This window comes from Pan troglodytes, chromosome 20, assembly GCF_028858775.2.
Source record: "Pan troglodytes isolate AG18354 chromosome 20, NHGRI_mPanTro3-v2.0_pri, whole genome shotgun sequence".
In the NCBI taxonomy this organism is placed as follows: Eukaryota; Metazoa; Chordata; class Mammalia; order Primates; family Hominidae; genus Pan; species Pan troglodytes.
In genome coordinates this window covers 6671812-6684845 of record NC_072418.2, presented here as the reverse complement: position 1 = coordinate 6684845, position 13034 = coordinate 6671812, and the positions used below count along the sequence as shown (strand labels likewise).

At 55.3% G+C, this 13034-nt stretch overlaps 2 protein-coding genes across 7 annotated transcripts in view; one reads left to right on the top strand and one right to left on the bottom strand.

The window, feature by feature from the left end:
• MPND (MPN domain containing) overlaps positions 1 to 2938 on the bottom strand; it is a 26054-nt gene extending 23116 nt beyond the window's left edge. For all 3 annotated transcript variants that reach the window (XM_054673467.2, XM_054673469.2, XM_054673470.2), the window contains exon 1: positions 2635 to 2938. The gene's annotated coding sequence lies outside the window, so the exon portion shown is untranslated. The remainder of the gene's footprint in view (positions 1 to 2634) is intronic.
• Positions 1 to 13034, top strand: part of STAP2 (signal transducing adaptor family member 2) — a 15030-nt gene extending 1996 nt beyond the window's left edge. The window contains exons 2-13 of one of the 4 annotated variants that reach the window (XM_063801019.1): positions 2933 to 3004; positions 3161 to 3283; positions 4889 to 4945; positions 6907 to 7007; positions 8194 to 8328; positions 9683 to 9752; positions 9842 to 9944; positions 10061 to 10126; positions 11518 to 11679; positions 11767 to 11859; positions 12548 to 12622; positions 12880 to 13034. In XM_063801019.1, coding sequence (XP_063657089.1) covers positions 2933 to 3004; positions 3161 to 3283; positions 4889 to 4945; positions 6907 to 7007; positions 8194 to 8328; positions 9683 to 9752; positions 9842 to 9944; positions 10061 to 10126; positions 11518 to 11679; positions 11767 to 11859; positions 12548 to 12622; positions 12880 to 12944 — 1122 coding nt within the window. In that variant the 3' untranslated portion in view covers positions 12945 to 13034. Of the gene's footprint in view, positions 1 to 2932; positions 3005 to 3160; positions 3288 to 4888; positions 4946 to 6906; positions 7008 to 8193; positions 8329 to 9682; positions 9753 to 9841; positions 9945 to 10060; positions 10127 to 11517; positions 11680 to 11766; positions 11860 to 12547; positions 12623 to 12879 lie in introns of all 4 variants that reach the window. The other 3 variants (XM_054673473.2, XM_063801020.1, XM_054673474.2) reach the window with 3 other exon arrangements.

Below are 13034 nucleotides of genomic sequence, written 5' to 3'. Positions count from 1 at the left end.
TTACCTGTAGTGGAGTGGACTTTCCTTCTACCTCCATACATCCAAATCCTCCCCAACCAACAAACCCTTTAGAGGCAGTAGACCACTGCAGTTAAGAAAGATAATGGGGGAGGCCGGGCTTGTGGCTCACGCCTGTAATCCCAGCACTTTGGGAGGCCGAGGCAGGCGGATCACCTGAGGTCAGGAGTTCAAGACCAACCTGGCCAATATGGTGAAACCTCATCTCTACTAAAAAATACAAAAATTAGCTGGGTATGGTTCCAGGCGCCTTAATCCCAGCTACTTGGGAGGCAGAGGGAGGAGAATTATTTGAATCTGAGAGGCGAAGTTTGCAGTGAGTCAAGATCAAGCCATTGCACTCAAACCTGGGGGACAAGAGCGAGACTGCTCTCAAAAAAAAAAAAAGAAAAAAAAAAGAAAAGAAAGATAATGGGGGCCGGGCGTGGTGGCTCATGCCTGTAACCCAACACTTTGGGAGGCCGAGGTGGGAGGATCACTTGAGGTCAGGAGTTCAAGACCAGCCTGGCCACATGATGAAACCCCATCTCTACTAAAAATAAAAATAGCTGGGTGTGGTGGTGTGCACCTGTAATCCCAGCTACTCGGGAGGCTGAGGCAGGAGAATTGCTTGAACCGGGGCGGGGGGGTGTTGCAGTGAGCTGAGATGGTGCCACTGCACTTCAGCCTAGGTGACAGAGTGAGACTCTGTCTCAAAAAAAAAAAAAAAAGGCTGTGTGCAGTGGCTCACGCCTGTAATCCCAACACTTTGGGAGGGCGAGGCCGGCGGATCACTTGAGGTCAGGAGTTCGAGAACAGCCTGGCCAACATATAGTGAAACCCCATCTCTACTAAAAACACAAAAATTAGCTGGATGTGGTGGTGCGCACTTGTAATCCCAGCTACTTGAGAAGCTGAGGCAGGAGAATGGCTTGAACCGGGAGGTGGAGGTTGCAGTGAGCCGAGATCGCACCACTGCACTCCAGCCTGGGCGACAGAGCAAGACTCTGTCTCTTAAAAACAAAACAAAAAAGATCATGGGCCCGAATTAAGAAGACCCAGGTTCTAATCCCGGCTCCACACTTTCCTTACTCCCAGGCCTTATGCAAGTGACTTAATCTTTGAGCCTTAGTTTTCTGTCTTCTGAAATAGGGAGTTAGGGCTGTAGTCACAGTTCACATGTTGAGGACTTGACTCAACGCAGGCCCTGGTGCTTCCCATGTGGAAAGTCACCTAATTCTCATGAGATCCTCCAGAGTTGGCACCATTATTATCACCATTTTACAGCTGGGGAAACAGACAAAGACAGCTCAAATAACTTGCCCAACAGCACATCGTGGATACATAATGAAGCAATACAGTGTTTAATCCTGTATTGCTCTAGTCCCAGTGCCTGGAGCAGGGCTGGCACATAAAAAGCCTTCAGTAAATGTTAGGTAAATGCATGTGTGTATCTGTGCGTGTGTCTATGGATGGACAGGTGGATGGGTAGATGGGGGGATGAGTGGAGGCTTGGTGAATACATGCGGGCTTGATGGTGGCTGAGAGGATGTGTGGGTGGATGGATGGATGGATGAGTGCATATACAAGTGGGTGGATGGATGGATGGGGGAGTGGATGGATGGATGAGTGGGCAGACGGGTGGGTGGGTGGATGATGGACGGATGAACAAGTGCATGGATGAATGATAGATGGATGAATAGGTGGATGCATGATGGAGGGATGTATGGATGGATGAACGGGAAGATGCATGGGTGGGTGGATGGTGAATGGATGAATGCATGGATGGATGATGGAGGGATGAGTGGATGGATGGATGATGGATGGATGAGGGATGGATGGATAGGTGGATGGATGGGTGGATGGATTGATGAGTGGGTGGATGGATGAGTGGGTGGATGGATGAGTGGGTGGATGGATGATGGATGGTGGGTGGATGATGGAGGGATGGATGGATAGGTGGATGGATGGGTGGATGGATTGATGAGTGGGTGGATGGATGAGTGGGTGGATGGATGATGGACGGTGAGTGGATGGATGGATGGATTATGGAGGGATGGATGGATGGGTGGATGGATGGATGTGTAGGTGGATGGATGGAGGGATGCATTGATAGATGAGTGGATGGATGGATGAGTGGGTGGATGGATGAGTGGATGGATGGATGAGTGGGTGGATGGATGAGTGGGTGGATGGATGAGTGGGTGGATGGATGGACGGATGGATGGATGGGTGGATGGATGGATGAGTGGGTGGATGGATGATGGACAGTGAGTGGATGGATAGATGAATGGATGGATGATGGAGGGATGGATGGATGGGTGGACAGATGGATGTGTGGGTGGATGGATGACTGGATGGATGGTGGGTGATGTAGGTATTGATGAATGACTGGATGGATGGATGATGAATGGCTCCATGATGGATAGATGGATGGATGGGGGTGATGGACGGATGGATGAGGGGGTGGATGGTGGGTGGATGGATAGATGAATGGATGAATGGATGGGTAAATGGTAGGTGGATGGATGAATGGGTGGGTGGGCGGATGGACAGACGGATGATAGATAGATGGCTAGTGGGTAGGTGGATGATGAAAGATGAATGGGATACCATTAAACCAGTTAGTTAACTTACCCCTAGAGCCCCCATCTCTATAGATTGGCGGGGGTTGCTCTGAATCCCTCATCACATCGAGGTTCCGTCTGGTCCTTTCTCAGATGAAAACAGACACCCAGAAGCTGGGCCATGGGTGGGGAGGATCTCCCTGAGAAGGTACATTTGATCAGAAACTCAAGGCAGGAGGTGATAAAGATCTGGGGGCAGCGTGGGGCAGAGAGCACAACCAGTGCAAAGGCCCCGAGACAGGATTGAGTACATGAAAGGCACTCAGCTTGGCCAGCTCACCTCTTCTTTCTGCACTTCTGGTCCCTAGGATTACAAGAAGTTCTGGGCAGGCCTCCAGGGTCTCACCATTTATTTCTACAATAGCAATCGGGACTTCCAGGTAAGGATGGGAATGGAGGCTCCAGAGCAGGCCTTCCCTTGAGCCCAGAGACCAAGCAGACAATGTAGATGGTGTGGTCAAGGTGGCTGCTACATCATCCAGGGGGCCTGGAGGCCAAGGAACTGGTGCCCAGACCCCCTGCTTCTATACCCCCAGCACGTGGAGAAGCTCAACTTGGGAGCATTTGAGAAACTCACAGATGAGATTCCCTGGGGAAGCTCACGTGACCCTGGCACCCACTTCAGCCTGATTCTCCGGAATCAGGAGATCAAGTTCAAGGTAGGTCCCTTGCTGGAGGGGTGCGGAGGGGCGGTGCTGGCAGAAGATGCTCAAATGCTCCTACCCTCCATTGTGCCAACCACGAAGGGGCAGGTAGTACAGGGCCCTGTGGGCCCTGGGTAAGACTTGGGTCTTGACCCCAAAGGAGCTGGGTGCTATGGGAGGGTTTATTTTATTTTATTTTATTACTTTTTTTTTGAGACCAAGTCTCGCCCTGTCACCCAGGCTGGAGTACAATGGCACGATCTTGGCTCACTGCAACCTCCACCTCCCAGGTTCAAGTGATTCTCCTGCCTCAGCCTCCCAAGTAGCTGGGATTACAGGCGCACGCAACCACTCCTGGCTAATTTTTTGAATCTTTAGTAGAGATGGGGTTTCACCATGTTGGCCATGCTGGCCTGGAACTCCTCACCTCAGGTGATCCACCCACCTCGGCTTCCCAAACTGCTGGAATTATAGGCGTGAGCCACCGCGTCCAGCCGAGGGTTTATTTTTTATTTTTATTTTTTGAGTTTTGCTCTTATCACCCAGGCTGGAGTGCAGTAGCGCAATCTTGGCTCACTACAACCTCTGCCTCCCAGGTTTAAGTGATTCTCCTGCCTCAGCCTCCCGAATAGCTGGGATTACAGGCGTGTGCCACCACACGCGGCTAATTTTTGTATTTTTGGTAGAGACAGGGTTTCACCATGTTGGCCTGGCTGGTCTTGAACTCCTGACCTCAAGTGATCCACCCACCTCGGCCTCCCAAAATGCTGGGATTACAGGCATGAGTCACGGTGGCTGGCCTATGGGAGGGTTTAGAGCATGAGAGGTCTGGGAACTGATCTATGTTTTTCTATTATTTTATTTTATTTATTATTTTATTTTGAGACAGGGTCTTGCTCGTCGCCCAGGCTGGAGTGCAGTAGTGAGATCATAGCTCACTGCAGCCTCGACCTCCCGGGCTCAAGCGATCCTCCTACCTCAGCCAAGCACATGCCACTATGCCTGGCTAATATTTTATTTTTTTGTAGAGACAGGGGGCTCGCTATGTTACCCAGTCTGGTCTTGAACCCCTAGGCTCAAGTGATCCTCCCGCCTCGACCTCCCAAAGTGCTGCGATTACAGGCTTGAGTGAGCCACTGCATCCAGCCTGATCTATGTTTTTCAAATGTTGATATAATAACATCAAAAATCATAATATCAGCCAGGCATGGTGGCTCATGCCTGTAATCTGAGCACTTTGGGACACCAAGGCAGAAGGATAGCTTGGGCCCAGGAGTTCAAGACCAGCCTGGCAACAAAGTGAGACCCTCATGTCTAAGAGAAAAAAAAAAAGCTGGGCGAGGTGGTGCATGCCTGTAGTCCCAGCTACTCAGGAGGCTGAGGCAGGAGAATCGCTTGAACCTGGGAGGTGGAGGTTGCAGTGAGCTGAGATCGCGCCACTGTACTCCAGCCTGGGCGACAGAAGAATGAGACTCCATCTCAAAAAAAAAAAAAAAAAAAAAGAAGAAAAAGGAAAAAGAAAACAGCCCTTTGAAGCAGGGACTCTTCCCTAGTCCAATTTCATTGATGAGTAGACTGAGGCTCACTGACATGGATTCTTTCCTTTCTTTTGTTCCCCAGGTAGAGACCTTGGAGTGTCGGGAAATGTGGAAAGGCTTCATCTTAACGGTGGTGGAGGTAAGAGTAGTGGCTCTCTGCACCCTCTCTCCCATTCTCCAGATCTCCTCAAAAAGCTTCCTTTTTCTTTCTTTCTTTTTTCCTTTTTTTGAGACGGAGTCTCGCTCTGTCACCCAGGCTGGAGTGCAGTGGTGCGATCTCGGCTCACTGCAAGCTCCGCCTCCTGGGTTCACGCCATTCTCGTGCCTCAGCCTCCCGAGTAGCTGGGACTACAGGCGCCCGCCACCACGCCCGGCTAATTTTTTTGGATTTTCAGTAGAGACGGGGTTTCACCGTGTTAGCCAGGATGGTCTCTGTCTCCTGACCTCGTGATCCGCCCGCCTCAGCCTCCCAAAGTGCTGGGATGACAGGCATGAGCCACCGCGCCTGGCCAAAATTTTGTTTTATTTTTTTGAGACTAAGTCTCACTCTGTTGCCCAGGTTGGAGTGCAATGGCACGTTCTCAGCTCACTGCAACCTCTGCCTCCCCGGTTCAAGCAATTCTTGTGACTCAGCCTCCCGAGTAGCTGGGATTACAGGCGTCCGCCACCACGCCTGGCTAATTTTTGTATTTTTAGTATACGTGGGGTTTCACCCTGTTGGCCAGGCTGGTCTCGAACTGACCTTGAGTCATCTGCCCGCCTTGGCCACTCAAAGTGCTGGGATTACAGGCGTGAGCCACAGCGACCAGCTGTATTTCTTATTTTATTTTTTTGAGACAAGGTCTCTCTCTGTTGCCCAGGCTGGAGTGCAGTGGTGTGATCATAGCTCACTGCAGCCTCCAACTCCCAGGCTCAAGCAGTCCTCCTGCCTCAGCCTCCCAAGTAGCTGGGATACAGACACACACTACCACATCTGACTAATTTAAAAATTTTTTTGTAGAGCAGGGTCTCACTATGTTGCCCGGGCTGGTCTCCAACTTCTATGCTCAAGCGATCCACCCTCCTTGGCCTCCCAAAGTGATAGGATTATAGATGTGAGCCACCATGCCTGGCCACAGAGTGCTAAATTTTTAAAAATTAGCTGACATTGGCCAGGCGTGGTGGCTCACGCCTGTAATCCCAGCACTTTGGGAGGCCGAGGCTGGCAGATCATGAGGTCAGAAGATCAAGACCATCCTGGCCAACACGGTGAAACCCTGTCTCTACTAAAAACACAAAAATTAGCTGGGCGTGGTGGCGGGAGCCTGTAATTCCAGCTACTCGGGAGGCTGAGGCAGGAGAATGGCTTGAACCCGGGAGTTGGAGGTTGCAGTGAGCCAAGATCACGCCACTGCACTCCAGCTTGGTGACAGAACTAAACTCCATCTCAAAAAAAAAAAAAAAAAAAAAAATAGCTGACATCATTTATCAACTGCGAATTTTAGTCTACCTTCCTGATTTCCCTCTGATTTCCCTGTTTCCTGCCTCACCCTGGCAGGCCATTGAGTTTGAGACCTGCCTGGCCCTTGCAGACTTTAGTTTGAGACCCTAGATTCCAGCATCTACTTTTTTTTTTTTTTTTGGTGGGGTGGGGGAGCAGGGAACGGAGTCTCACTCTGTCACCCAGGCTGGAGTGCAATGGCGTGATCTTGGCTCACTGCAGCCTCCGCCTTCCCAGGTTCAAGTGATTCTCCTGCGCCAGCCTCCCGAGCAGCTGGGATTACAGGTGTCTGCCACCACGCCCGGCTAATTTTTTGTATTTTTAGTACAAACGGGGTTTCGCCATGTTGCCCAGGTTGGTCTCGAACTCCTGACCTTAGGTGATCTGCCCGCCTCGGCCTCCCAAAGTGCTGGAATTACAGGCGTGAGCCACCAAGCCTGGCCCCAGCATCTACTCTCATGCAACACTCCTCTGCAACCCTCTCGAAGCCCTCTTTGCCCCCTAAGGTGTCAGAGTTCATTGCTCTGAGCTCTGGCCTCAATTTGCCACTCTGTGACTTGGGCACAGCCGTCCATTCTCGGCTGGCCAGGTGCAGTCACTGTCCCTCGATCGCCCCTCAGCTCCGTGTCCCGACCGACTTGACCCTGCTTCCTGGGCACCTATACATGATGTCTGAAGTCTTGGCCAAAGAGGAGGCGCGCCGTGCACTGGAGACACCCTCGTGAGTGTCCCGCCTGTCCCGAGGGGCTGCAGGATGGGGATGGGAGGTGGTTGTGTGGCTGAGGGTGGGCGGTGAGTTGGGTCCCCTGGAGTTGGGTCTTGGATTTTGCATGAGGACTGCATTGGGGCTGGGGGTGGGGGAGGGGGAGGGGGAGTTATGGCCCATGCTGGGAGGCAGGGCAGGATCTCCAGGAGCGGGTCTAGGGGCCTAGAGGACTGGTAAGGTCTTCAGTGGCGGGGCCTAGGCCTGAGGAGTAGGGACAGGGTCTGGGGGTGGTCAGTCTAGGTGTCTAGAAGGTGATGCTTCGTCTCCGGGGAGGAGTTATTTGTCGGAGAGGGTAGCCGGGACCCTAGAGGCGGGGCCTGGGTGGGGGGGCGGAGCATCGTCTTTGTGGGCGGTTCTTGGTGATTAGGGAGGCGGGCAGGGCCTCCAGGGTAAGGTCTAGGTGTTTGGAGGGCGGGACAGGATCTCCAGGGGAGGCTCTAGGTGCCTACGAGGCAGGGCTGGGTCTCCCTAGGGGTTGGAGCTGCATCTCCGGGGCCAGAATTAAGAGCCTGGCTGGCCGCGGTGGCTCGCGCCTGTCATCTCAGCGTTTTGGGAGGTCGAGGCGGGAGGATTGCTTTTACCCAGTTCGAGACCCAGCCTGGGCAACATAGCGAGACCCCATCTCTAATGAAAAAAAAAACAAAAAACCCGGCCAGATGCAGTGGCTCACGCCTGTAATCCCAGCACCTTGGGAAGCCGAGGCGGGCGGATCACCTGAGGTAGGGAGTTTGAGACCAGCCTGACCAACATGGAGAAATCCCGTCTCTACTAAAAATACAAAAATTAGCCGGGCCTGGTGGCGCATGCCTGTAATCCCAGCTACTCAGGAGGCTGAGGAAGGGGAATCGCTTGAACCCGGGAGGCGGAGGTTGCGGTGAGCCGAGATAGCGCCATTGCACTCCAGCCTGGGCAACAAGAGCGAAACCCTGTCTCAAAAAAAAACCAAAAAACCCCACAAAAACTAGGAGCCTGGAAGGCCGGACTGGGTCTCCGTGGGAGGGGCCTGGGTCTGGAGAGCAGGGCAAGGTCTCCTGGGCCTAGGGGACGGGGATGGGGCTGGGTCTCAGAGGAGGCAGGGTTTACGTGCGGAAGAGCGGACTTGGTCTCCGGGGTCCCGAGTGGGTGACGCGGCCCGCCACAGTTGCTTCCTGAAGGTGAGCCGGCTGGAGGCACAACTGCTCCTGGAGCGCTACCCCGAGTGCGGGAACCTGCTGCTGCGGCCCAGCGGGGACGGCGCTGACGGCGTGTCGGTCACCACGCGGCAGATGCACAACGGGTGCGCATGCGCATCTGGAGAGCCCTGGGTGGGAGGAGGGTGGGAAGAGGGTGGGCGCGGGGGCGTGGTCAGAAGCAGGGGCGGAGTCCGACCCGCTAGTGGGTAGGCCCAGGGACGGAGCCAGAGCCGAGAGGGGCGTCTGGGGACGGAGTCAGAGCTGAGCTGGGCGGATTGGGGGAGGAGTCAGAGCTGAGGTGGGCGGATTGGGGGAGGGGTCAGAGCTGGGCTGGGCGAGCTGGGGCGGGTGGAGTCAGAGCTGAGCAGAGTACACTGGTGGCGGAGTCAGAGCTACGCTGGGCGTGTTGGGGCGGAGTCAGAGCTGGGGCGGGCGGGCTGGGGGAGGGTGGAGTCAATGCTAGGCAGGGGAGCATGGGGGCGGAGTCAGAGCTACGCTGGGCGTGTTGGGGCGGAGTCAGAGCTGGGGTGGGCGGGCTGGGGGAGGGGTGGAGTCAATGCTAGGCAGGGGAGCATGGAGGCGGAGTCAGAGCTGGGCAGGGAGGGCTGGGGGCGGGATCAGAGCTCCGGGGTCGTGGGATCCTGAGGCTGGCCTTGCCCCAGGTATGGGGTTAATGCCTAGGGAAGAAGGTAGAGCCCAGGCCGACTCCTTTGCAGGAAGAGCCAGGTCTTGGGTTAGGAGCTGGGACTCCCTGTAGGTGGAGTCAGACTCCTAGGTTAGGATCGGCCCCTCCGGAACGTCAGGTACGCAGGGGCCAGGTCTGGGCCACTGGAGGGGATGAAGTCAAATCCAGGGATGGGAATGGGCTCTTTGGGCAGAGTCAGGATCTACGGGGGGAGTCATGGCCGTGATCCTTTTTGGAAGTTGAGTAGGGCTATGGAGGCGGAGCCACCCTGGGGGCGAAGTCAGAGCCTTATGCCAAATTCTCAAGCCCAGTCCAGGGTTGGGCAAGGCGATGTAGAAGGTAGAGTCGGTGCCTGGGGGTGGAGCCATTACAGGGGGCGGGGCCTACCTGGGGCAGGGTCTTTAGGGCCTGGTTCTCCCTAGGCGCGGTGCCAGAATTAGGGGCGGACCTTTCCTAGGGTGTTGTCAGTCTGGCCTGGTCCCTCGCTGGAGGTGGTGCCAAGACTAGAGGTGGGGTCTTCTGTGGGAGTGGGTCGGTCGGGCCTGGTCCCCGCTGGGAGCAGTGCTGGGATCGGGCAGTCAGTGCTCCGGGAGGTCAACGGGGCTTAGGTCCTTTATGGGGTGGAACCAGTCAGTGGCGGGGCCTTCTGTGGGGGCGGAGCCAGTATGGACCTGTTTCTGTTGGAGGCGGAGCCTGGAGTTGGGGCGGGGCCTTCCCTGAGGGGCGGTGTGGGAGCCTGGGCTGAGCCACTCACTTGCTTTCTCCTGGTGCAGGACGCACGTGGTCCGGCATTACAAGGTGAAGCGGGAGGGCCCCAAGTACGTGATCGATGTGGAACAGCCGGTGAGCGTTGGGCCAGAGTCCCTAGAAGTGCCTTTGTGGGGTCCGCGTCCCTTCTCCAGCAGCCTGACCGCTCCCCCATCTGCCCCCAGTTCTCTTGCACCTCCCTGGACGCCGTGGTCAACTATTTCGTGTCGCATACCAAAAAGGCGCTGGTGCCATTCCTGTTAGACGAGGACTACGAGAAGGTGCTAGGTGGGTGCGCCTTCGGGGAGTTCGGGGGCCCAGTGCTCACCTCTCCCGCCCCCGCTCGGACGGACCGGGCCGCCCCTGGCCGCCGCGCTTCCTCCAGGCCGCCCTCTCTGTTCCAGGCTACGTGGAAGCCGATAAGGAGAATGGCGAGAATGTGTGGGTGGCGCCCTCCGCTCCGGGCCCAGGTGACGCCCCCTTCCCGCGGGCCGAGGTGGGAGGGATCGAGGACCCCGCATTCAGCCACGCCCCCTCAGTCAGTTTGGTGGCTGCACCTCCTGCATCTGATGTTCCCAAAGTTGCAGGGACAGAAATGACTCAGACCCTGCCGTCAGGGTGTGTGTGGGGGGGGAGGGGGCGGGGGTCCCAGCTTGGGACAGAGCTAAACACAGACACTCTCATCCTGTAGGGTTGAATTTGGGGTGGAGGAAAAACCTGGGCTCCGGGGAGGCGCCTAGAGTTCGGGAGAAGATGGGGGCAGAGCAGGGAAAGCTTCCCAGAAGAGTGGGTCTTTGCAGATGGTCCCAAAGGATCTCCTTAGGTAGAAATGTGCATTGAGGGGTCAGAGGGTACACCCGGACAAGCAGTAGCCCCACAGGGACTGAGAATCCGGGTGGGTGTTGGGAAAGAGGTGGAAATCGGTCCTGTTTATGGAGTGGGAAGAGGAGGCAGAGAACACACTAGAAAGGAATGTAGCGTGGGTTGTCTGGTCTTCCCTGGTCTGGGCGTATGCAAGGACCCCCAAGTGCCACATCCACACACACATTACACATGCATGATCCATGCAACTGTGGCCACCTGCCTAGCCAGAAGGTGACACACACTTGTGCGGGCACAACAGATCACACATGCATAAGTACACGTGTGCCCCAATTCCAGTCACATACACATGCTATGTAGCACAGATACACCTGTGTCATGCCACAATCACATGTGTACACATAAATGCAGATATGTCCGTGCACCGGCACAAACTCGGATACGTGTAGATACACGGGCAAAACGCACTCATGTAGACAAGGACTAATGCAGCCACCTCAGCAGGCGTGCAGTCACACACGTATACACACAACAGGTGTGTACAAACCTTGCACTTTAACTTATCCAGATTCAATTAGTGTACACTTGTATGCCACACAAAGACTTTTTTTTTTTGAGACGGAGTCTTGCTCTGTCACCCGGGCTGGAGTGCAGTGGCGCAATCTCGGCTCACTGCAACCTCTCCCTCCCAGGTTCAAGCGATTCTCCTGCCTCAGCCCCGAGTAGCTGCGATTACAGGAGCCTACCACCACGCCAAGCTAATTTTTGTATTTTTAGTAGAGACGGGGTTTCACCATATTGGCCAGGCTGGTCTTGAACCCCTGACCTCAGGTGATCCGCCCACCCTGGCCTCCCAAAGTGCTGGGATTACAGGCGTGAGCCACCACGCCCGGCCCAGACACAGACTTATACATGGGCACACACACAGACACACAGAGACACATGCCTGTCTCCAGGCATGCACACAGACCCCCCCCCCCAACCTGCAAGGTGTCCCTGTATGACATGGGTCTTGACAGTGACCACGTTTCCCCATCAGGTCCTGCACCCTGCACAGGTGGCCCCAAGCCGCTGTCACCTGCGTCTGTGCCTGTGTCTAGCCAGGACAAGCTGCCCCCACTGCCCCCACTACCGAACCAGGAAGAGAACTACGTGACCCCCATTGGAGATGGCCCAGCTGTTGACTATGAGAACCAAGATGGTGGGTGGGGAACAGAGCTGCTGAGAGCTGGGGGTTGGGGAAGCAGGTTAACAGCTGATGTGACACGTTACACTTTTGTCCACGCAGTGGCTTCCTCTAGTTGGCCAGTCATCCTGAAGCCAAAGAAGTTGCCAAAGCCTCCTGCCAAGCTTCCAAAGCCACCCGTTGGACCCAAGCCAGGTTGGGGTCCCCCCCATATCCCACCCTCACCTGATGGCAGGCCAGCCTCAGCCCTCATCTGACTTTTTTTTTTTTTTTTGAGACAGTCTCACTCTGTCACCCAGGCTGGAGTGCAGTGGCGCAATCTTGGCTCACTGCAAGCTCCGCCTCCTGGGTTCACGCCATTCTCCTGCCTCAGCCTCTCCAGTAGCTGGGACTACAGGTGCCCGCCACCATGCCCAGCTAATTTTTTTTTTGTATTTTTAGTAGAGACAGGGTTTCACCATGTTAGCCAGGATGGTCTTGATCTCCTGACCTTGTGATCCGCCCACCTCGGCCTCCCAAAGTGCTGGGATTACAGGCGTGAGCCACCGCACCCAGCTCATCTGTCTTTATTGTTGTTGTTTTTTGTTTTGAGATGGAGTCTCACTCTGTTGCCTGGGCAGTGGCGCGATCTCAGCTCACTGCAACCTCTGTCTGCCGGGTTCAAGTGATTCTCCTGCCTCAGCCTCCCAAGTAGCTGGGATTACAGGCACCTGCCACCATGTCCATCTAATTTTTGTATTTTTAGTAGAGAAGGGGTTTCACCATGTTGCCCAGGCTGGTCTCGAACTCCTGACCTCAAGTGATCCACCCACCTCAGCCTCCCAAAGTGCTGGGATTACCGGCGTAAGCCACCACACCTGGCCTCATCTGTCTTCTCTTCCAGAGCCCAAAGTCTTTAATGGTGGCTTGGCCAGGAAGCTGCCAGTCAGTTCAGCCCAGCCTCTCTTCCCCACAGCCGGTAAGGGGTCTGCGGGGTCAGTGCGGGGCGGGCTTCCCAGGTGTGTGACCGTACAGTCACACAAGTCCCCACACTCCGAAGCGCCCTGTCTTTTAAGGTTCTGCTGTCTCTGTCTTGAAATTCTTAATGCCTTCGAGCACACTGTCCTGTTGCACGGGGCCCTGCAAATCTGTAGCTGGTCCTGGATGGCTGTCAGGGCGGTGGGCATGGACTGGGGATCCCTGAGCCAGCTGCAGCTCCTGGTCCTGAACCCCCAGGGCTGGCAGACATGACGGCAGAGCTACAGAAGAAGCTGGAGAAGAGGCGGGCACTGGAGCACTGATTCGGACACACCAGGGACCAGCGGGCCAGTCCCGGGGCATGGCCCAGCGGCCAGATTCTTTTTCCCAGGATTAAAACTCTGACCCCAGGA